Source organism: Caretta caretta, chromosome 6 (assembly GCF_965140235.1).
Source record: "Caretta caretta isolate rCarCar2 chromosome 6, rCarCar1.hap1, whole genome shotgun sequence".
Lineage (NCBI taxonomy): Eukaryota > Metazoa > Chordata > Testudines > Cheloniidae > Caretta > Caretta caretta.
Genome location: NC_134211.1, coordinates 30,350,856 through 30,376,499, shown reverse-complemented (window position 1 = coordinate 30,376,499; position 25,644 = coordinate 30,350,856). Strand labels below are relative to the sequence as shown.

Here is a 25,644-nt window from a genome sequence, read left to right as displayed (position 1 = left end):
TAAAGACTAGGAGAGAGACAAGGTGGGTGAAGTAATAATTTCTATTGGTGAGAGAGACTAGCTTTCAAGCTGACCCAGAGTTCTTGTGTGGCCAAATCCCTCCACTGGCTCCCAATCTGCTTCTGTTGACTGGTATACTAAGGCCTTAATTTTCAGAGCATCAGCAGGTTAGAATCTAGTTCTCTCCATCGATGCCTGCATCTCCAGCCATGAGTCGCCGAGATGGCTACACTTTCTCAGGGAAACATAGCTAATGAAGCCTAGAAGAAGCCTAAGATGTTGGAGAATGCTACAAGGGTGTTTGGCCATGGAATAAACTTCCTGAGGAGATTAGACTAAATAGAGTCTGAGCATTTTAGGGAGTGTTTAAGAGCCTCCTCTCCATTAAAGCTTTCCTATCACAACCAGAGTGGAATTAAAAACTATAATAGATATAAAACCTAACAGAGCTTGCTGTAACCAGAGAAGAGAGGGGATCAGAAAACTCCATGAAGTCTACTAGAGAGATCCGCTATGCGGATCAATTTGACTGGCAAGTGCTTAGATACTACAGTGAAGTACACTATAGACAATGCTTTAAGACGGAAGGTGGGCAGGTACAAAAACAAAAAACACATACAAACAAGTAGTCTGAATGTTGTAAAATCTAAGTCATAACTGTACATCTCAATGATTCCAATAGGTAAGACTACATCATCTACCCGAGGGCCCATCATACAAGTAAACTGTACTAAGCATAACCAAACAATACCTTGCAGCAACTTTTGGTTAGTGACATCAAATGCAGTTGGGATACAATGACTTATGTCTTATAAAGATTTCCAGTACTAGGGCTAAAGAATAGTCTTCATAGAAATAGACCCATTGAAGTCAGTGCGATTACTTGTGTTAAGAAAATGAGCAGGATTTTGCCCCTTGTGTGTTCTTAAGGATATATGTTTTCCTTAAAGTAATAAGTGAAAAGTTCACTGTTCTATATCTCTAAGTAGCTACTAGGGCTTTTTTTTTTTTTTTTTTGCAAATACTATTTTTAAAATTTATTTTGACATTTTCATTTCAGTGTATATAAGTTTAAGGACTAGCAGTAATGCAAGCTGAAGACCTTCCCTGATGTAAAATGCAACCAATTTACATATTTACAGTGGGATTTTTAAAAGCCTAAATGTTGGCCAGGTTTGCCTCACTGAAATCAATCAGAGTTTTAACATTTAATTTAATGGGAACAAAGTTAGGCTGATGGTGAGTGCTTTTGAAATTCCCACCGCTTTACATAATTTTCCTCTCTTCCAAATGGATGATTTATTTTCTGTGTTAAGGAGAATACGAATGATTCCCTGTTTTATCTATTTGTCATTTTTAGGTTTTGTCCTATGAGTGCAAAATGTAATAACAGTCATTTGTACTCAGTAAACAGAAATTTAATCAGCTGTCAAAGTACATTCTATAGTCCAGAAAATGAAAAATGCATTATTGCAAGTCAAATGAACCTGTACAGTGTGTCATGCAAATGGCTTATGTCGTTATAATTCAAACTTTTTATAAATAATTATTTTTGTCAATTACGACGCCTTGTTTCATATCTAATAAAGGAAAGAGAAAGTATACATAGTAACAAGAATAAGAGAGCCACAATCAACCATGTGATGCAATTACACAATATTCAATTCCAAGCTGAATAAAATGAAGACCTTAAACAGCAGCAGCCTGTAAAGTCTAAAATTAAAAAACAGTGGTATTATACATGGCAATCTGGGAATTCTGATAGAACAGATCAATAATTTCTGTCTTCTGGTATCTTGTTTCTAATACTGACCTATATTGCATAATTCCAGGGGTGACTGTCCTCCCCATACATACATATGTAATGTACTTGGTCACTTGTGCAGAACTGTTACATCACAGTGGGGGACACTTTTTTTTCCTGAGTCCGGCTGCTGATCAGCATATACCCTGAGACATGAGAATTGATGACGGTCATGTCATTTTTATCTTAGCTAATATAATTGCAGATTCTATTCTTACTGCAAGACTTTATGTAATGACGGTGCAGGGGTGCTCATACTTTGGTGATGAGTGTAGAACAAATGCTTAGATAGGTATATAGCTAGAAAAAACGACAAGAGTTAATTCAAACTTTCCTTAATCATTTCTAGGGTAGCGGCTTCTGAACATAGCCAGCTGCAAAATGTAACCAGTGGTCAGACTAGCAAGGAAAGAAAATGGTGGGGCTCTCTTTAAGTTTCCACCAAACCCCCAAAATAGGTATATATTTCTGATGGAATTAAAATCTCTGTGCCTTGTCAGTTTCCATCTGGCCAGCACTAGAAATAGAATTGAGGGAAATGTAGTTCTGTTCTTGAGACAAAATAAATATTTAGGGCCAAATCTTTAGCTGGTGTGAATCAAGAGAGCTCTAATTGACTTCAGTGTAGCTACACTAATTTACACCAGCTGAGGATCTGACCTTTATGCTGTGTAAAAAAGCGCATATTTTGAAAGTCTGTTATGTAGGTGAAACTTTAGGTTCAGTTAGCTATGCCTGTTATAGGTTCCTGTGTTGCCTTTATAGTTACAAAAATAAAATCTGCAGTGCATTGTCCAACCATAATAGTTATGAACAGGGCACAAACACCGTTGTATCCTTATTTAAAATTAGAACGTGGATCTGTACACATTTTAAAAATATACATTTCTTCTCCTTTTGTCTTTTCCTAGAATACCTTTCATTCAGGTGATTATATTCCATAAAATAGCTTTTTATTATCCTTGCATATTTAAATGTTTTGGATTTGATTTGTTTTTCACATCTGTACCTCTGTTCTTACTTTTTAAAAGTGTTTTGTTTTTTTATAGCCTGACCCCAGTGGCTCTTTCATTTTCTCTATTTTACCCAAGTGTTCAGAAGTTTTGCATTTACTAATATTCTGATCATGTTTTCTGGATTATATGCCAGCTAGCTCTTACATTCAACAGCCAAAAAATGATAGGTATGTAAAAACTTTTCTGGGCTGAAGAAAGGCTTTATGAGGCTGTGTCCATCTTTCTCCATGTCATCTAATTGTTTCCTAATGACCCTAGTATTGTGTAAAGATCAAAAGAGACAACAAAAATACTATAAAGAAACCAGGGGCACAGCTGGGTCCTAAATACTCATGTTTACTAAATAGACACAAATCTGAAAGGTCATGCAGAAGCATACATACATAGTGCTGCTCTAACTATAACTAGTTTCTGCTAGCTTTGGAAAGGTAGAGCACAGTAAACTCCACTAGAGAGCTCATAAACATATTTAAAGGGATACTACCCTATTTCTATGCACTACCTAGTGACTTTGCTCCAGGAGCCCTGCTTGGTATGACATTTCACACACTCATGATTCTCTTTCTGAGGAAAGGTTTTTTGGTGTCTTGGAATACTACAGTTTTTTTGCTGTCTTCAATGCCTATTTAATTTCAGTGGGTTTTTGATAAGGCCTGTAGGGCCAGATTCTGACACTCTCTGGCCAAGATTTTCGAAAGAGACTACAGATTTTAGCTACCTGACTTGGAGTTGCCCAACTGGAATCATCTTAAAGGGGCCTGATTTTTCAACATCTGAAAACTGTATCCCATTAAAATGTCAGTTTTGGAACTGAAAAAAAGTAGAGCACCTCTAGACACTAATCACTTCTGAAAAATCTTGGTATCTTTCTCTGTTTTAATAGTAGTTGACTCCATGGAGGAGTGTTGTTTAAAAGGTGTCTCAGGCCCATAAGATATTTATGAAACCCTTGTTTAACGTTGTAATAGTAAATAGTTAACTTGACCCAAACCTCTAGACCACACTTATCACTGGCATACTACCAGTGTAATAAACACCACTAGAAATCTTTTAAACCTATTGTTAAAGATACAGTGAAAAAGGGGAAAAATGGCTAAAGAATTTGAAAGTAAAGTATTGAGGCTTTCATTTAAATAACATTATTCAGTTTCCCTTCAGCTGTAGTGAGTTTTTTATAGGAAACATTCTGTTTGACAGTCTTTTAGGTGGTATTAAAAGAGGTAATTACCGTCCTTTTTTGCGGGTAGGGGGAATAGAGAAAAAGTTAACTGAGATGGTCTGGAGCTGTCGTGGGTGAAGTCTGATCCCATTTTCTTGAAGCCAAAACAAGACACACACATGCAAAAGGAGACAGAAAAGGATCGCAAAGATAGGAAATGCAGCTTCTGTCTCTGGAGCTAAATCTTACTTGCAATGTCAGTGGTGGAGAAATGTGGGCACAGCATATCTTGTTAGCCTTGTTCACATTTACTATGAACTGTAAAACTTATACTGGCATCAGGCTGCTTAGGGCATTGCTTTTAGCTGCCTCACTAGTCACGAGGTCACAACCGTGTTGCAAAGGATGCAGTCTTGATCGGCTAAACCAGGCTATTCAAGAGAAGGCAAAAAGAGAGATGGGAAAGAAAAGAACCAAGGAAGAGAAGGAACAGGATACACACAGGGATCCAAGTCTCAGATTCTAGTCAGTGGTCAAGATTTAGCTGCTGGTGGTGATGACCATGCCTCTCTGGCCTAATCTGGTCAAGATATTGTCACATTCTGGGGTAATCCAGACATGTGAGCTGTTGTTCCTGAGTGCCTCAAAATGCTCTGCTACTGTAGCTCTTTTGTCTGGACACTTCTAGCCAGCATACAAGCTTTTGCTATCTTTTAAGTAGCTCTGCCTCAGTGATTCTGATTCCAGCAGCCTGCTTGTTACATCTGGCAAGATGACCCCAATGCCCCCATCCCAAATGTTCACAAAACCATGTACACTGCAATGTCCAGCCCCCTCCAAGACCATTCAGAGAGATTAAGGTTTGTTTGTTGCTTTAAAGATTCAATACTCAGCAGCTTGACACATTAATTGGAGTTAACATTCACTTTAAATCAAGCACAGCACTAGGTTTCTTTAGATTAAAACACGTTCCTTAGCAATAGGAGATGGGATTTTAAGTGAATTCAAGTATAAACGAATTAGAAATGATTACATGCAAATAAAATTGAAAATGCTTTCTAGACTTAACAAAGAAAGCTATAGCCTTTGTTCAAGCTAATTTCCTTTCCAGTCTACCTTGCCAGCAAGATGGCTGACCACCTCTCTGGTCAGGATCTCCCACAAAGTCCAAAGTGCTAGGTTCTTTTGTTGCCGTAAGTGAAAGGTAACGTGTCCTGCCCCTTTCTTTTATAGTCTGTTGAACCTTTGATATGTATTGTTCTTAAAGTTACCCCCCAAAATAAAGTTTGTGAAAGCTGTGAGGAAGGTGACATGGAGTCTGGGGGTGAAGGGAGTTCCATGCAGGTTTCTTCCCTGCTGGTGTTCGCTAACATGCAAATTATTTGTTTCTTCAATCTCCTTCCCCTGTGGTGAATGTTGAATGGTTGTCTCTTCCCCTTGTTGGCTTCATGGTCCTGTTTACCTTCTATTAAAATTGCATTCCCATTGTTTCATTGTAAACTGGAAATACCTCTTTCAGGTGACAAAATTACATTCCTTTGTTTAGGGTGGGGTACCTTCAGCCTTGCCTGGAAGACACACTTTGATAACATAATTTCCAATATAGCTGTAATCTTGAATTTGAGCTTCATACATACACCACACAATAATATTAATGATCAGTATGTTAACTGTATCTAGAACATGTCATTAGTAAGTTGGGGTACACTGAACTGGTCAGGCAAGCTGACTAGTGCCAATATCAGTGAGCCCCTTGCCCTCTTGCGTTGGGATACCGCCGGAGTCATATGTATCGATCAGGACACTGAAGGCCCAATGGTGTAATGGTGGATCCTGGGGTTCCAGGAGACAGTGGGGGTGCCAATGGAAACTAGACACCAGGAAACCTTTCCTCAGGCAGCCATAATGGTGAAGCTCACTCTTTTCAGTCCACTTGCTCCCACCGACAAACAATGTCCAAGGAAGGTGTGGCAGTCTCAAGCCATTTGCATTCACCAGTATAAACACATTTTGGTAATTTCAAATGTAAACATTTCATTCCACTCCTAGAATTGTTCAGCTTACTGTTGTAACAACCCATGATTTTACCAGTCGCCTCGAGGACCCCTTATCACACTGCTTTTAGCCTAAACAATTCTGTTTGTACCAGATTTATCTCCAGTTTTTGCTGAATTTCATAAACAATTTTATGAAGCAGGCTGAGCTGGACACTTGTTGCCTTGGTCAACTTACAGTACAGGCTTCTGAACAACAGCAGTCCCATTGTACCTCAGTGAGATCAGAGTAGGATATCTCTTGATATGAGGAATAGACTCTGGCCCTTATCGATTTATGTTTTCTGTTCTTACATGTGCATTAGTCCAGGCAGTGTGTAGTGAAGTAGATGAAAGCCCCTTAACATGCAGTGCTTCCAGTCTCCATGTAAAATCAGGGGACCCCCATGTTTGTGATCAATCCCCACACATTGCTACCACAAAACTGTGTAGGTATCTTTTATTCCAGTTTCCTATGCCTCCATATAAACTCTCAACCACCATTTTTCCAGATCACATAGAAGCCCTTCAGGTTTTATTTCATGACTCATACAGAAGCATTAACCTTCTGCCCTGGTCATTAGTGAAAGAAGCAGTTGATTTTAATTTGCATTATAAAATATTTTGTTCATAATAATTCATCAGGTATTTTGATGTGTATACAACTTAGTGATACTAATATATAATGGTATAGCACTTGTGGCACATCAGTCATACCCATTAAATGTAGGGCCTGATCCTGTTTCCATTGAAGCCAGTTAGTGTGTTACCATACGTACAGTGGCACCAGGATCAACTTCATAGTGGGAACCTTTCAGAAACATCTCCAGACAGGAGATTTGAGGAAGGCAATCTCTTTTAAAACAACCTGTAGACATTAGTTCCTCTTATGCCACTTAAGTCCAGTTCCTCCATTGATCACAGTCCCTCGTCTCTTTTTGTTAGATACTGTTGGAGGCCAAGTCTCTACTCTGTACAGTAGCATGCTCAATACAATAACAAATTAATTTAAAACACTGGTGACATTCAAGACTGTAAATTAATTATTTAACAGGCCAATATTTTTGGATCAGTAATTTATTTGCCCAGGAAATCTTGGCCAGGGTGTAAAATGACTTGTTTTAATTGTAAGCCATGTGTCTGCCTCTACCATACTACTGAGTTCACTGATGCACAAAGTGAAGTAGCTTCACCAGGGACTCACACAGTGAATCGGCTCTGGTTCAGATAGTTTTACAAGATGCTATGGTTGGCTTCCATTATTTTGTTCTGTAGCTATTACACTGTGTGGCCTCCATGCTGTTCCCGTTACCAGCAGATTTCTGTCTCTACTGAGAGTCCATCAGTGGTCTTAAGAAGACATAATTCTGAAATGCACAGAAATCACCATGGTAATTGTTTTAATTTATAAGTTTCCACTATGGGCTCTTTTGAAAGGACCTAATTTAGATGGATGTATACAGCCAAATATTACTAAAATAGAATTCAGCTGCCCAGAATTGTGTATTTTTATGCAAAATGTATACAATTTTCTGAGGGGAGGGAGGACAGCTGCTTCAATTTCTAAGCAGCATACGATCCACATATGATCCATATTTATTTTTACTTTATCAACAATGTTTCCTTTAGACTTAAGACCTCTCACCTTGAGCTGTTCGGTTTTTTAGAGCAAGGTTTTTTATTTACTAGCAGGAAAGTCCACATATTCATTACAGTGGGTCTTACACCTGCTTACAGCTTACTGGAGGCAGAACCAGACCTGTCAATTAAGGCAGGTTGTTAGTGTCCACACCCTTGAAGACCCAGCCAGATTAATTTTCCTCTCCCACCTGCAGGAAGGCTTTAGCAAGCCTTCTGCTTGGAGCAACGAGAAAACAAAACCACTGAAAAGAAGTATCTTTCATTCTCAATGTTCAGTTTATTGGTGGTATGAGGCTGTTATTTAGCCTCAGGGACTCTTCAAAAAGATTGCTGGAAGCCCTCTTCTGATACTGTGGGGGTTGCCTTGCTTCTCAACTCTACACCAATGGGGAGAAATCCCTCCTGAGACCTAAATCTTGCACTGAATGCCCTGACTAAGCATCCTTTATTTAAACTTAAGTGAAAATGTCCTTTTCTCTAGATGCAAGTCTGCAGATGCAACCCATGAGGCACAAAGATTATAGTTCTGAGGACCACTTAAACTCTCACATTTTCCTTAATGTTCTTCATGGTAGTTGTCCGTTTTCTGACTTTAAGTTGTCTTCCAAAGCAACCCTTGGCGGTATTTCTAGATAGCTTTCTTCAGTTTACATGGAACACTGGAGTACTCAGTTGCTGCGTTATATTTGACATAAACTAGTATTAGTTGCAAGGCTTTTGTTAGCTGAAAAATACATGTCTGACAAAACACTTCAGAGCGAATGACTGACAGGTGTTTTATCATAGTAAAAAGTAGGTGAAAATGCAAAAAAAAAATTAAGATTTAAAAGCTTAGTTGGCATGTTACATCTCTTCAATGATACTCTTCAGCACAGCTAATCCTTTAAAATCTTCTCACTATATTTGTATTTCAATATCTTTTCACAGGTGTCTCCAGTATTTGATTCTAATTGCTCCTAATTGTATCCTTGAATCAGAGAGGTTCAAAGAGCTACCAATCGGAATTTACCCCTTCTTAGGAAGAGCTAAGCATTACATAGGACTGGGCCCTATTTTTATACATCTTCTAATTCTGGCTTCTCCACAAATTTACTTTTGATCTCAGTGTTCTCAGTAATGTATTTCTCACCCCCTGTCCCCCAAACTTTGTTTTGTGCGTATTTAGGTCTCATGAAGATTGAGAGTCTAACAGCTCTTACTTGCTATAAGACAAGTATGGACTTGTATTGGTCTGCATCAGCCTAGTGGTTAAACTTCTGAGAAGACCACTGCCTGTCAGTTATTTCACGAATAAAATAAAGTAACTTTTTGACTCTAGTCTTAATTTCAGCCAATATAAAGAAAGTAGAATAGAATATAATAGCGATTTCAGCTACTGCCTGGGTATAGGCAAATCATACTCCTCTTTGGAGATCTGTATGTCTCTAATGTGGAAGTGGTTTATAGGTGGTCAGAATCTTTATTTGGAATATGAAGCATGTCACTTTCATAATGCAGCCAAGTTAATTCTTCATTTAGTTGATTTTTTTTTTTGGAGATCCATCCTTATGGGAGTTTTATCCCCATATTCTATTCATGAAAGCTATGTCTAAATTGGTTCAGATCTTTCATCTGATTATTTTCTTTTTTACTACACTTTAGCATGCACTTAATTCAGGTGGATTCCGTGCAGCGTTGGATGGAGGACTTGAAGTTGATGACGGATTGTGAATGTATGTGTATTCTTCAGTCCAAACCAATCAGCACAGAGGAGGATGCACAGAATGAACTTATCCTTTCATCACAACATAGTGCATATGATAACTTGCAGTTATTGTTAAAAAGGGCTTGGATCATAAGCACAGAGTTGACCAGGATTGCTCAAAAACTAGAGAAGAACAGATGGCAAAGAGTTCACAGCATGACAGTAAGAGTCAATTGTCACGTACGTTCAATGATAAACGAATACAATAGCTTCACTAGAAATTCCTCAGAAGAAATGCACCAGGTAGGATTATTTCTTCAATATTGATTTGTTTGTCAATTTGAATTTATAAACTATCTTTAGAATTTGGGAGCTGATAGATCTGGTGAGGGCAACCTTTGTATTTTTTTTTTAATTACAATAATGGCAAATCATTCTGAACAGTGAGAAAGACTCCATATCTCAGAACAATCCAGTCTCCCTGTGGGTGTATAAACAAACATGTCTTATGTTTGGATTAGTGTTTTTATGGGCCTGATTCTGCCAGTTTTACTTATGTTGAGTAGTTCACTCCATGGGGCCTACTGGAATTGAGTCTTATTTTCAGTTAAGATGTAGAAAATGTTCTTATGGGACTGGGACTGGCTTAGCTCCAGTTTTTATCTCTATTATAATTAACCACAGATGCCAATAAAAAGGGAAATTAAAAAAAAAAAGATGTTCACAAAATATCTTCTTGACTATTTCTATTTACTGTAATCAAGTGTAATCTTATTGAAAGAAGATCTATATTGCATACATTATTTCAAACACATTTTTGTCTTTTTTCCCCCCTGCAGTTTGAAAAACTTTTAATTGAAAAATGTTCAGAATTTACAGCAGTCACGGAAAGGTAACTTCAATTTTCTGAACTGGATAGTCAGTTTTGCTTCTTAACTATTGGTTACAAGCTGTGGCAGTTTTAATGAGGGAGGCAAATCCAACTAACGCCCATTGAACGTTTAATTGAGTATGTGCAGCTTTCATTAAAATGCCCTCTGATTATTGGGCCATCAGTGCCTTAAGTTAGGTACTTAGTTATATCCATATTTAGACCCTGATCTTTCATTAGGATCTGTTGTTGAACAGGGAACTTGGCATGGAACAAGGATCAATGCTAGTGTATTGTGATGCTTTACACCCTCAGGGCTTTAGGCACTGAGGGTGAAAATCTTGCTCTATTGAAATCAATAACAAAACTACCATTGACTTTAGTGGGGCCAGGATTTCAAGCTAAGTTTGAAAACTGCAGTCCTGGTTCATGTTTGAAAACAATGATACCACATGTTCATATACTGCTGCAAGTTTTTTGTTAGTCTGTTCCCTAAGCACAGATATGTATTCACTGGCATTAGTTAGGTTAGAGTCACTGATATAAGCACTATACAACATTGTTAAAGTGAGAGTTGTGAAAGAATTCTTCTCATGCTGATGCTCTGATTCTAACAGAACTTTCCTTATTTGCACAGTCGCGCCAATCAATAGTCTCATTTGATTTACTTTAAACACAGCCTGTCACTCATCTTTAGAAAAAAACATAATACATAATTACCAGAAAATAGAAAATGTGTTTCTTGAACACTGTTGCTCTTCACGTGTGTCCTAGAGCACACTCTGATGGGGTAGGCAAACCCCACACTGCAGAGCAAGGAATTAAGGAACAGCTTTGGGGCCCAGGCAGCCCTGCCCAGACACATCTGCAGAACCTGCACAAGCTGGAGGCAGGGCTTTAAAAAGGGGAGCTGAGCAGCTCGGAGGCAGGCAGTGGAAGGAAACAGATGGCTGATCTGAGGGGAAAGGACTGCCCAGGAACTCACTGCCTGGGACCTGACAACACAGGCCTGTGCAAACGCACAAAGGAGAAGCAGGACAGAGTGTGTGGGTCAGAGACTTGATTGGAATGATTTACACAGGGAAGCTGAATGAGACCAAAGTAGGAAGTGGTCAGGGGAGGCAGCAGCTTAGCTCCCCAAGGTGTTGGGTGTAGTTGCCCCTGGTCTCCCCTACCCACTCCGAAAGGACAATACAACAAGAGCCTTCACTTCCAGTGAGAGGGCAGCTGGAAAAGATACTGACTGTTCAAAGGCCCAGCCCTGAATGCCCCTGACTAAAGGGAAGGACTGAAAACCCTTGGGATGGGGGCGCTGAAGGACAGGACTGTGCTTCAATGGGGAAATGTACTGTCAACCATCACCTGACCACTAGGTCATACTGTCAGTTGTTCATCTTCTACAGACTCATTGACTTCGGTCAGAGCTGTAAGTGCTGAGCACTTCTAAAAATCAGGCTATTTGTGCATCTGCTTCAATTTATATGGGCTATGAGTGGTGGATGGGAAGTGGTGAGGTTAAAAGAACTGCTGAAGGGAGTGGCAATGGGGATGTTGAATGACTGAACTGTTTATTGCTTTGCTTTTTCTGGGTTTTGTTGGTTGCATATATGATCTACTAATCTTAATTCGAGTAAATGAGTTTTTTATGGGGGAATATTATATAAATCCCCCTGGTCCCTCTGTCGGCTGCTTCTGGGAGCCGCCTGAGGTAAGCGCTGCCCAGATCTGCACCCCAGCTCCTTGCCCAGGTCGGAACCTCCTCCCACACCCTAACTCCCTCCCAGACCCTGCACCCCAACCCTCTTCCCAGCTCTGAGTCTCCTCCTGCAACCCAAACCTCTCATTTCTGGCCCCACCCCGGAGCCCACACACCCAGCCAGAACCCTCACCCCCTCCCACACCCCAACCACCTGCCCGGGCCCAGTGAAAGTGAATGAGGGTGAGGAAAGCAAGCGATGGAGTGAGCAGAGGGCAGGGCCTTGGGGAAGGGGTGGGGCAAGGATGTTTGGTTTTGTGCAATTAGAAAGTTGGGCCTGGTCAATAATACTCAGATAAAAGATATCCAAAGACAACTAAAGTGCTCTAAGAAGTTGTGCGCATAATTCTGCAGACCATTGGTTCTCAAAGCTGGTCCGCCGCTTGTTCAGGGAAAGCCTCTGCTGGGCCGGACCGGTTTGTTTACCTGCCGCGTCCGCAGGTTCAGCCAATTGTGGCTCCCACTGGCCGTGGTTCGCCGCTCCAGGCCAATGGGGGCTGCGGGAAGGGCGGCCAGCACATCCCTTGGCCCACGCTGCTTCCCGCAGCCCCCATTCGCTTGGAGCAGCGAACCGTGTCCAGTGGGAGCTGCGATCGGCCGAACCTGCGGACGTGGCAGGTAAACAAACCGGTCAGGCCCAGCAGAGGCTTTCCCTGAACAAGCGGCGGACCGGCTTTGAGAACCACTGCTGTAGACCTCACTCTAGGCTTTGTCTGCATGAAAATAATCCCCCTCCACAGTGCTAGGAAGAACTGTACAAATGGAGACACAATCTTTTAGATGTGATACAAAACTGAGACCCTGACTATTTGTGGCTGTTCTAATAGCTAATGACATATTAGATGAGTAAGGATGTTAACCCTGGTAATCCTGCCCCAAATTTTTGGATATTTCTTATTGTTAGCATAGAGAACATTGTTACTGTTTAACAATATTTTGGCTACCCAAATTCTTCCTGTATCTGTAAAAGTTATTCTCCATCTTCCCTCATGGAAACTGTAGCCAAGGGTTGTTGGGCACAGAATGGCTCTTGCATTCAATCCTTGAGGTTGCTGTATTTTCGTAGTGGTAAGTGCTCTGTGTGTATAGAGGGCTAATTTCTGCTCTCAGGTACACCATTTTAAATCCAGACTAACTCCATTGACATGGACACCTTGACTTATACTTATTAGGGCCTTGATCCTACTCCCATTTAAAATATGGAAAATTAAACTTACTGAGAAAAAATTTGGCTCTGCAAATAGAGGACGTACATTCCTACAACTGAAATGCAGACACCTCAGGGTGGATCGCAGCAGCCATTTGATGCACAGCAACACTAAACTTTAGTCAACAGTGGTGGAGTTACTCTGGATATATCCCAGTGTACTTGAAAACAGAATTTGTCACACAGTCTATGAAGTGCATTGTGAACCTGTAAGATATTAATTTATAATATTATCATTTGACTTCTTCCTTACCTTGGACAGACAAGACTTTGCTAAAAGCCTCTTCTGACGTTAACTATAATAAGGCTGCACCTTGACTTGAACAGTTGAATCTCCATTATTAACATTTGTGCAACATAAAGTGCTTGGTTAGCTCAATCAGCTTGATAAAAGTGATGCCTAATGTGGGTATTTTTCTCATTCATTTCCCTTCAATTTCTTTTCAGGTGCATACAAACTGAAGACAAACGGACATTACAGTCCATGAAATCTTGTATTCATGAAACATTAACCACAGTCGCACAGTATTTCGGCCAGTTGATAGAATTGGCCTTAACATATGAGATACAGGTCAGTAAAAGCTGAATGCATTTGTTTTAAAACATCATATTGAAGGGGAGTGTTTTTTTGTTTTGAATGGTGGAAGTAAAATATTTACAGCCCTCAGTCCCTACAAACCTGAGGTTGGTGCTTCAAGCATCCTGAAAACTGTTCCAATTTTGTTTTGAGACAGAGTATCTCATAGGCCCTGAAAGTAACCTATTCAAGTCTTCCCATAGCCCATCACTGATCAGACCCTTCTCTGATGTCATCTGCACTTAGTTTTTCCAGTACACCAGTATACTTCACTTTCTTTGTTGATTGATCTGGTTCTGATATCCCCCCCAAAATAATCATGTGGCTGCCTGAGTTGGTCACTTCCGCTGTCAGGCTCTCTTCTGTTTAAGGAGGTGACCTCTGGACAGTGTCCAAATAATGATTCAGTGCAATGGATCTGCTTCCACTCATGCTGTTGTTGTTGTTGTTATGCTTATTACAGTAGTGCCTAAGGACCAACCAAGAATGGGGCCCCGTTGTGCGAGGCACTGTACAGACCAGTAAAAAGGGTAGAACACACAAGCAGAGTGAAAAATATGATGGGTGGGTTTAGGAGGTAGATCAGATAATTGAAAGCGAAAGGAGATGAAAGGGATAGGGAAGGGGTTAAGAGGGTCAGGTATGGAAGACAGGTGAAGAGACACTAAGGGAAGGAGGAAGAGGGGACTGGCATAAACATCCAATCAATACAGATCAGTCAAAACTTTGGGAAGTTCTCTGAATGTCCAAAGGTCCCTGCATTGACTGTTTCTGCTCCTACCAGCTGGAGTCTTCAGCTCCTTTTTGCCGTTTCTATCTCAGGGCCATATGATGGGAGGTTGGGGAGGTGCCATGTGCCCCTAGAGCATCCATGGTCTCTCCTGCACAGTTCTGGGGGTGGGAAGGGAGCTCCAGTTGGGCCCCATTTTACCATCTTATGCAAGGGGAACAGTCCCTGCTTTGGATCCTACTGGCTGGAGTTGCTGTCTGGCTCCTCTCCGCAGGTTTTCCCCACAAGGCCACATCGGTCCTAGACTTTAGTTCTAATAAGTGAAATATGTAGGGGAGTGCTGGAACGGTGGGGCGATGCGGGCGGCTGGGCTGGGGCCTCCCCCAGGCGAGTGGGGTGGAGGGGACACGACGGGGTGGGTGATACCGCCTGCGCTCCTCTGCCGGGGAGGGGCTACTCCCCCCCGAATTGCGACGTGCTCCTGCTGCCCTGTCCCAGCTCCTGCGCGCCCCTTGCCGCCTCGCGATGAGCAGCGGGGTGGGCCCAGCCTCGGAGCTGCCCCTTCCCTGAGTCTTGCCTCAGCATCGGCTGCGAGGCCCCTGGACCACCACGGGGGCGGGTCCTTTCAGGCCTGCTTCAGCCGTACACCCCTCCAAGCCTGCAGAGTAGGGATTTGCCCCGGCCCCCTAACGACCTCTCTCCGCGGCTGTGCCCCTGGGAGAGGCTGCATTGCAGTGCTACTGTCCGCATATAGCTGGTGTGCTGTGACTGGGGGCTCCTTGGGGCAGGGACCAGTGTCTTGTGTTTGGTTTCAGAGTAGCAGCCGTGTTAGTCTGTATTTGCAAAAAGAAAGGGAGTATTTGTGGCACCTTGGAGACTAGCCAATTTGTTTGAGCGTGGGCTTTCGTGGGCTACAGCTCACTTCATCGGATGCATTCGATGGGGTGGGCTGTAGCTCACGAGGGCTTGTGCTCAGGTGGGTTGGTTGATCTCTGGGGTGCCACGGGTACTCCTTTTCTTTTTGTCTTGTGTTTGTGCAGTGCCTGGCACAGCGGGGCTCCCCTACCTCAATCCAAATAAGGTATAGAAAATATGAGGATATTCTGGGAACTGAGGGAACTGGGATTGTTTAGTCTGCGGAAGAGAAGAGTGAGGGGGAATTTGATAGCTGCTTTCAACTATCTGAAAGGGGGTTCCAAAGAGGATGGATCTAGACTGTTCTCAGGGGTAGCAGATGACAGAACGAGGAGCAGTGGGGGCGGTTTAGGTTGGATATTTGGAAACACTTTTTCACTAGGAGGGTGATGAAACACTGGAATGCGTTACCTAGGGAGGTGGTGGAATCTCCTTCCTTAGAAGTTTTTAAGGTCAGGCTTGACAAAGCCCTGGCTGGGATGATTTAGTTGGGATTGGTTCTGCTTTGAGCAGGGGGTTGGACTAGATGACCTCCTGAGGTCCCTTCCAACCCTGATATTCTGTGATTCTGTGATGTAACTGTGTATGAGCTAAACAAGCTCATTAGCCTTTTTTCCCTCCCCCAAACCAGAAAATAACCAGTTAATGAAAGATGGAAAAAGACACAAGCAGTGCCTCTTCTTACTCACAAATAGAAGATTTTTCTCCCTCCCCACGTAAGACCAAAGGATGCTGGAGAACAAACCCCTACTTGCACATAATCTTTTCAGTAAATGCACTGTATGGTCATAGAACTTATCATTTAACCACCTTTTGGAAATATAAGGACTGAGACTGTGGCATTGGATTGGGATTACATATATATTTACCCTGGGAACATTCTTTAAATGGTAACAGCTCAATCTGTACCAATCTGGCTAGATTTAAACTGGTGACTTGCTCGTTATGCCATTATTAATTCCCTTAACCATCTATTATGCTCTGTGTATTGTAGTATTTGTGCACACTTCAGAGCTGATGCTAATACAGCCCAGAAATGTTATGTTTTCACTGCAGAAAAGGAACATGAAGGGCTGAGAATGGAGGAAATAGTTATAGTACTTTGATTACTTTGCCAAAATTAAATTGCTTCTGTGCTCTAACTTAGAGCAGAGTTTAACTTGTTGTCTTAAGAGATTCAAACCCATTATGGCCTGTTTGTTACCTTCCTCTCTGTCTAATATCTTAGTTTTAAAACAGATTGTTGCCAAGGAAATGGGAAGCTAGAGAAGCAATTTTCAGCATTGCAGAGCTAAGTCGAGGTAACAAGCTGCCTGCTGTTGAGCTTTAGTTATGTTTTATGGGAACCATATGTAACGCCACAAATGATTCCAAGCATAAATAGCTGTGTAAATAATTTAAGTCATTATTTCAATTTAGCAAATGAAGTAACTAGGCTGTACTTAGATTTTCCTTTTTTCTTTACCTTAACTAAAAGGTAGAGAAGTAGGATTCACTTTATAGTTAAGGACACTATCTTTGTGTGAAATATCGAATCACTTAATTTTAAGGGAAGCAGAAATAATTTCTCTGAGCGATTGTATATGGAAGAGCAGTGTGTGTTTGAGTGGGTGAAAATATGGAAAGAGTTCAGGGTTACTAATACAAAAGCACTTTTAGAAACTGTTTAAAATCTTTTCAATTTTGTTTTATGTTACCTGGCATAGTACATTATACAGTCCCTCCTGAAAAATGTGTCCCTCCTCGGAACTCAAAGGATCTATTCCTTTTGTTCTAGTGCTCAGAGTCCATTAGGATAGTTACTGAGGCTGCCCATTGACTGGATGCCTGGTCTCTGTGTGCTTGGCTAAAACTAGAAATTTTGTGAGCTAGTATAGCACTGCTTGGGAACCACAAGTATGAGTCAGGTGAGCCTGTTGAGGTCAGAACTGCCAACTCAAACAGCATCTCTCTGTCCTGATTAATGTTACTGTGACGTTACACCCCATATTCTTCATAGAAATATGGTTATGATATGAATATGGCCTAAGATATATTTTATGCAAGATGGGTCTTGTAAGGTATCATTGGAAAGGTTATGATTTACTGAATGTGATTATCCAATTTGAATTCATGTATAATTTCTGTATCTAAAGTTAGAAATATTGACTATGTAACAATTACAAATGGGTGTGTACTTGGGGGAATGCTTACCAGACAGTAAGCAATCATCCTGGATAAGCCATTAAGGAGAACCATAGAACTGTGCAGATACTAATCTCTCTCCTTCCAGAGAAGTGTCCTGGGACATACTTGTCACCTGGTATTAAACACCAAGTTGGACTTCTAGTAATTTCCCACTAAAAGGCGGGGGAGGTCAAGACTGGGAAACAAAAGATTCCCGCCTTATGTAAATCTTATTTAAGGCTGGGGAGTAGGTTGATCTGGACTCTCTCTTCACTGCCTTCCCAACCAAGAAGAAAGACTGCTAAAAGTACCTGAAGAGACAAAGGAACTAAGCTGAGGGAAAGGCAAGGGCTGAGTTCAGACTGAGACAGAGGAGTCTAGTCTGTAAAGAGAAATAACTGGAAATCTAAGCTACAGAAACTCTGCATCCTGCCTTAAGTCAACATTTAGGGTGAGAAATTACATTTTGCAATGTGTTTCTTTAGTGAATCAAGTTTAGTTTTGCGTGTTTTGTTTTATTTGCTTAGTAATCTGCTTTGTTCTGTTTGCTATCTCTTATAATCACTTAAAATTTACCTTTAATAGTTAATACACTTATTTCTTGTTTATAACAACCCAGTTTGTGCAATTTATAACTGTGTGTAGGGGGAGAAGTTGTGCATATCTCTCTTCACATTGAGAGAGAGGGCAAATTTTTATGAGCTTGGGATGTGCAGATCTTTCTATATAGTGCAAGACAATATTATCCTGGGTGTACTTTCCAGAGGGACGCCACGCTGGGCAAATTCCTCGCTGAACCTTCCCATAGAGAAGTGTTTGCAGCCTCTGTGTGATTCTACAGCCGGTGCTCCCTACGTACGTACGTACGTGTGTGTGTGTGTGCATGCAGCTAGGGAGCCTGATTCAGCAAAACAGGGAGAGGGAGCTCAGGCTAGAGGAGCAGGAGGGCTGAGTGAAATCCCAGTGCATCACGTGGCATCCCAGAAGGGGGGTCCAACCCGTCACAGTTGCCATGGATTGTGAGGATTTTACTCCTGTCTGGATAAATGTTAAAATGTAAAACAATAGGTTCTGTGGCTTTCTAAGAAGACTTTTTGGGCAGTGGTGCTAAAAGTTAAAGACAGAAATACAGCCTGTTGAAGAGAAGAGGACTGAATTTTGGCTCATAAGCGGGGATTTTTTTCTGCACTTCTTCCAAAGATATGAGAAAAATAAAGATAGACTCATAGATATTAATGTCAGAAGGGACCATTATGATCATCTAGTCTGACCTCCTGCACAATGCAGGCCACAGAATCTCACCCACCCACTCCTGCAATAAACTTCTCACCTATGTCTGAGCTATTGAACTCCTCAAATCGTGGTTTAAAGACTTCGAGGTGCAGAGAATCCTCCAGCAAGTGACCCGTGCTCTACGCTGCAGAGGAAGGCGAAAAACCCCCAGGGCCTCTGCCAATCTGCCCTGGAGGAAAATTCCTTCCCGACCTCAAATATGGCGATCAGCTGAACCCCTGAGCATGTGGGCAAGATTCACCAGCCAGATACCCAGGAAAGAATTCTCTGTAGTAACTCAGATCCCATCCCATCACAGGCCATTGGGCCTATTTACCATGAATAGTTAAAGATCAATTAATTGCCAGAATCATGTTATCCCATCATACCATCTCCTCCATAAACTTATCGAGTTTAATCTTGAAGCCAGATAGGTCTTTTGCCCCCACTGCTTCCCTTGGAAGGCTATTCCAGAGCTTCACTCCTCTGATGTTTAGAAACCTTTGTCTAATTTCAAGTCTAAACTTCCCGATGGCCAGTTTATATCCATTTCTTCTTGTGTCCACATTGGTACTGAGCTTAAATAATTCCTCTCCCTCTCCGGTATTTATCCCTCTGATATATTTATACAGACCAATCATATCTCCCCTCAACCTTCTTTTGGTTAGGCTAAACAAGCCAAGCTCCTTGAGGCTCCTTTCATAACACAGGTTTTCCATTCCTCGGGTCATCCTAGTAGCCCTTCTCTGTACCTGTTCCAGTTTGAATTCATCCTTCTTAAACATGGGAGACCAGAACTGCACACAGTATTCCAGGTGAGGTCTCACCAGTGCCTTGTCTAACGGTACTAACACCTCCTTATCACTACTGGAAATACCTCGCCTGATGCATCCCAAGACTGCATTAGCTTTTTTCACGGCCATATCACATTGGCGGCTCATAATCATCTCCAATACTCCAAGGTCCTTCTCCTCCTCTATTACTTCTAATTGATGCATCCCTAGCTTATAACTAAAATTCTTGTTATTAATCCCTAAATGCATGACCATACACTTCTCACTATTAAATTTCATCCTATTACTATTACTCCAGTTTACAAGGTCATCCAAATACATAGCTTCTCTTTCTTAAAAGCTGTATTTCTTCTTTGTAATGATAACATGCACTGGTGGAGAGAACAACATTAGATGTAGCATCATGGAGCCTCTCCTCTTCTAACAATCCCCTTAATCTGTGCAAATGCAGTGGTACACATGCAAAACCAAGATAACGATTTTAAAAGAAAATATGCATTTAATCAATTACATTTACTGGCGACTTAATCAGTGTTTTTTCTGTCACAAGGCCATGCACTGACTATGATACTTCCTCTATAGTTTGAGGGTCGTTAATAGATCTTAGCAGAATCCTATTATAGAACTGTGGAAACTAGAAGAGGAAAAGGCCTGTTAGGTCAGTAGTCTGCAGCATTACTCTGGTGTAAAAATAGGAGATTCATAGCATTATGTCAGTTTTGAGCTAGGCAAATTAATCACCCTTTGCAAATCATAGAATAATTCCATGCTAAATCAAATAATGTGCTCCCAAATAATTGCAGTGCTCTTTGTTCAGTATTTTAAACGTTGTTATTTTCTTAATAGAGATCTCTATATAAAGAGGTGTAGGGGCAAATTCTACCCTCAGTTACATCTATGCAGTTGAAATAAGTATGGTAACCCAGTGTTAACAAGGGCAGAATTTGGCCCATACAATGTCTTTTTCTCTCTCTCTCCCTTCACTGTGTGATTAGTAACTTTGAAACTGGTTAAACTGACTAGATTCAGTTACTCCAACCTAAAAGAAAAAACACAGCTATCCCCCCTTGATTCTTTTCATTGGAAGTAACTGGTGTTTATTATCTTTTTGTGTTGCACAGAATCTTGTGAGACAAATAAATTCATCAGATAATATATATATCACCGAATCATCTACCAGTGGTTTATTCAGCCTTACCCAAGAGGGTGCTCAATTGTGCCGCATCATAGCTAAGGTAAGGTGCACACAAATTCATTCAATGTAGAGTTAACTGGCTTTTTTTTTTTTATAGTTGAAGTGGTCCAGAGGTTTCCCAAGTGTTGGAGGTGCAATGCTGGGGAAGCTACTTCCTGTTCAGAGAGGAATCCAGTAGTAAATCTAGAACTGGATTAATTACCATGTATTATGGGAATGGTTGGTTTAGAGTTACTAATTGGACATTTATGATAAACATACTGTACAGCTTGTAATATGAAATTCTATAGTGCAGCAGGCTGGAACTTTTTATTTCAGCTAATCCAGTTTAATGAAAAAATAAATTTTTACTTTAAGAAACCATGTTTTTCTTTTTTTAATTTAAAAATATCAAAAGAGACGGACATACAGGGGAGTGGCAGCTGGGTAGAGGATGGCACAGATGCTGTTGCATTGCAGGTGTCATGGAACATGTGACCCTATCTCAGTACTGACATTTTAAGTGTAATTGTGGTGTTCGTAATGTAGCTTTTTATGTAGAGGTTGAATTTTTCATGAGGCGCTAATTCAATATTTTCCCCCTTAAATTTCCATCTGTGCGGCTAGAAGAGCTGAATGGTAATGGTGGAATTCTAAACCCTCCTGAAATAGGCCATGATTCAGTCTGAACACAAATAGAACACAGCATGTTTGTTAAGGGGATAATTACATCACATCACTGTATTATGATGACAACCCAGAAGAACCGGTCTTACTGGAACCCAGCCTTGTTATTGGTACATGAATTGGATAGAGAGGGCTGGCTGCTTTCCTGTATGGCTAACCTTTTGTCGTCTATTCTCTAGGGATAGGCTTTTGATGAGTTACGGGTTGTTATGGGCTTCTTAATAGTGTACGCTCCCATCCTCACCACCCCAAACACTGTGTACTAGGCATCAGAGTGACCGCTGTAATTTCTAACCTACTGTCCACTGGAATTTTATGCTTCAGTGAAAACTACCCTTATTTTACTCCAGAACAGCGTTTTGAAAATTCACTTTGTGCCATTCAAAAATCATATGCCATATACAACCCCAATCTGTACACAACATCTATTGATATCAGCGGGAATTCTGCCATGAATTGAAGGATATCTGAGAATAAAGGAGTCTGTTGTTCCCTTGATATTCAGGCCTAGCACCTATTAATATTTATGAAACTTACATGGACATGGACAAGAGGAGAATGGACCATTCACGTTTCTAGTTTCCTTACCATTTCTAAATCTGCAACTAGCTGTGGATATCTTAAATTTATTATGTGTTTTGCTTAGCTATTTAATTCCACAAGCCATTACAAGAATAAATCCAGGCATTTTTGTAGTAAATTATCTTTTGCCCATTGACAACACTTAAATTTCAATTGGATCAAGACATTATTTCTTATCAGATATAAAAGGAGCATCATGTTCTTTTGAGACATATTGATTGATAAAACTCTGAATTTCTGGATGGATGTATGAATTTAACTGACACTCTGTAGGAATTTAACTGATCATCATTTTCAACAGGAAAGGGCAGTAGACGCATGAAGAATTCATTTTTATCTGTCAGTCATTTTAGCAGCTTTTAGAAACATTTAGCATCAATAAAGAGTAGGCTTAAAACGTTTTGTTTATGTTTTTAAAACTGAAGATGCATTGTAAGGTATAGGCAGTTGAACTCTACTTGAAGTCCCAAAAGGAGTTTCAAGGAAGAATGCTAGTTTATGACTAGAGTGAAGACAGTATGCTGTCAAAAGAACTAAAAACCTGTATTTATAAATTTATTTTCAAATCTAAAAGAAAATAATAACCCCAGGAGAAGATATGTCTTTTAAGAGACACATGGCCGAATAAATAATACATGAACACCAAAAGAGTTTGTGTGACTTCAAATTAAAGTAAAAACAACAATTACTAGTTTAGTCTATCAATGAAAGTGGAGGCTTGCCCATTGTATGTTGGTATCCTATGCTATTTGTATAATTTAATTGATGTCAATTTCTCTAACATACATTTTCAGGATCTGTATAAATATTGGCAAACCATGAACAAGTAACATAGGGTTTGATCCAAAGCTCACTGATGTCAATGAAAATACTTCCAGTAGGTTGGGCACTAATAGAGTTTACAAAAAAACAGTTTTATTTTGTTAGCCTCATTGCAGTTCATTTTCCCTTACAACCTAGTATAATATACTTATCTTGTACCACTTAATAAACTTTCTTTAAATCCTCAAGTTAAACATTTAACTCAATAGCTCTGCAAAATACCAAGAAGAACAAGTGTGCTACTATATTTATATGATTATTGAGCAGCATCTTTACTTTAAAATGTAATGGAGAGTAGTATCCCCCCTGCTCTGCTCCTGGAAATTGGCAAAGATGCATCTGCATAGAGCCCAGTGGAGGGAGGAAAACAACCCATTTTATGCAGAATGGCTTTTTTGTACAAAGAGGATTCTATTGGCATGTAATAATACTAACACCTAACTCTCATATAGCACTTTTCATCAGCAAATCTCAAAGTGATTCACAATTTTTAATGTATTTATCCTCGCAACACAGCACTGTGAGGACGGGAAGTATTGTTATCCCAATTTTTACAGATAGAGAACTAAGGGCTTGTCTTCACTTACAGAGGATCAACACTGCGGTGATTTAGTGGGTCTAGTGAAGACCCGCTAAATCGACTGCTGATCGCTCTCCTATCGACTCTGGTACTCCACTGTAACGAGAAGCATAAGGTAAGTTGACGGGAGAGTTTCTCCCATCGACCCAGTGCAGTGTAGACACCGCAATAAGTCGACCCAAGGTATGTCGACTCCAGCTACATTATTTAAGTAGCCGGAGTTGTATAACTTAGGTAAACTTAGGCCCATAGTGTAGACCTGCCCTAAGTTAAGGCACAGAAAGGCTAAATAACCTACCCAAAGACACAGGAAGTCTGAGATAGATTTTGAGGGTGCAAGGATCCTTACATCTACTCTAAATGAGCAGCCAAGTATTCTCTCAATGTGAGGGAATCCCCAGCTGATACAAGCCAGCATAGCAAATGACATGATCTTCTCTTTCACTTCCTGAGGCAGGAATTGTACTGGGAGTGGGAGAAGATGTTTCACGGGCTGAAGCACACTGTACTCTATAGATTGTTACTGTTATAATGGCCTCTCAGGAGATTTATAAGCTGGCGCAAGTGCCTCTTTAGGCCTCTAGCCAGTCCCGGGATTATGGAGCAGAAAGGTGGCTTAAAACCACCTTTGCCTTCTGTCTCCTTGTTAATGAGACCTTTAAGGTTTTCTACGGTGCTTCTGGAAATTCTGCTGTCATTTAGCTGCCTCAGTTCAGTCTGCTATAACTAGAGATTGTTTCTCTAATGAACGTTGCAGAGCGTATTAGAACTGAAGTGATTACCTGCAGCTATCAATATTGGTTATACAAGGGATAAGAGGGCAAAGTATGTCACAGCTTTATAGAGGAAAATCTGCACACTCTAAAATGCAGCCATTTGGCTGGGTTTCAAATGCAACCCAACATCTGTATATGTTACTGTGATGTATTCAATTAATTACTCAGTCCAATGCTTGTCCATCCTTTAAGGAAGCAGAACCATTAGTATGGCCTGATCTAAAAATCCATAGTTGAAATGTTGCCAAGTTTGTTTTGGTAACCTATCAAATTATTTAGAGCTCTCCTGTAGACAGCATTAATTGCATATTGGGTTTGGGTTTAATGTGATCAAAATAAACGTTTGTTTAAAAAGTCCAGTCTTATCTCTACAATTGTGAAAAGAAATGCGAACAAGATGATGCAGGTGCATTTAGTATAATGTTACAAACACGTACATTGTGGGCTGATGTGGTGTGACTCAGCAGTTACTTCCACTAGTGCAAAATGGCTGTAAAATGATGATCTTCAGTTTTGGTAGCATTTGACACCCAATTTGCACTGGTGTAAAAGACTACACAAGGTGCAGGGCAGTAGTGAATCGGGCCCTGTGTATGTTCACTTTAAAAAAAAAGGTGTCATGAATGTCCCCTAATATATAGTAAATACGAATACCATATACATTTTTAAACCGCCACATGCACACAAATACGTGCACATGTATAAAAAGGGCTAAAGTGCCATGTAAGAAAATAAAATGCTAGTTTACCAAAAGGTAAGATAGATCTATAGTGAAAATAATATTTCTCACATAGTTGTTTGTGTTTTTAAATGGATTCACTTTGGCTTTATTTGCAACCCTTTGTGTGCTATTTACTACTATAAATACTCATGGAAAAACGATTTTTAAGCTTTTGTGTTTGAATACTCTCAGAAAGCAAGCCATGGACATGACTGAATATTTCAAATAGTGAAGAAAGTAGAGAAAATCTCAGTGTGTTTGCATAAATGCTGTGACTAGAAAAGTAAGCAAAACTAGTCAAATAGTTTTTCACTGATCTCTATTTCCAATGGTAAGATGATGATGATCTTGAACCTGCTCAGGTGGACAGAAGGGGAGATGTGTGTGTGTGTGAGAGAGAGAGAGTCTTTCCTCCACTCCTTATTATTATTTTTTTTTGCCTTTCTGCAGAGGCAAACCACAGACCAAGTACTTTCACTTCCTGAATGCAAGGACAGTACAAGTTTGTTACTGACACTAGAATGAGACTTAGCACATGGTTCCACATTGGCCAGCAGAACTTTACCAGTGAAGGTCAGAGGAGAACATGTATCATCCTGTAGAAAGGTGGCAGAGCTCCCATTCTAGTTTCTAATCCCCAGAGCTCTAAGAGACATTCTGAGGCAGCCAGAATGCTT

The 25,644-nt window shown here is 40.6% G+C and overlaps 1 protein-coding gene across 1 annotated transcript in view; it reads left to right on the top strand.

Annotated features, from left to right (window-relative positions):
• Positions 1 to 25,644, top strand: part of INSC (INSC spindle orientation adaptor protein) — a 144,399-nt gene that overhangs the window by 36,122 nt on the left and 82,633 nt on the right. The window contains exons 2-5 of the mRNA XM_048853523.2: positions 9,295 to 9,640; positions 10,177 to 10,229; positions 13,619 to 13,742; positions 20,747 to 20,860. Coding sequence (XP_048709480.2) covers positions 9,295 to 9,640; positions 10,177 to 10,229; positions 13,619 to 13,742; positions 20,747 to 20,860 — 637 coding nt within the window. The remainder of the gene's footprint in view (positions 1 to 9,294; positions 9,641 to 10,176; positions 10,230 to 13,618; positions 13,743 to 20,746; positions 20,861 to 25,644) is intronic.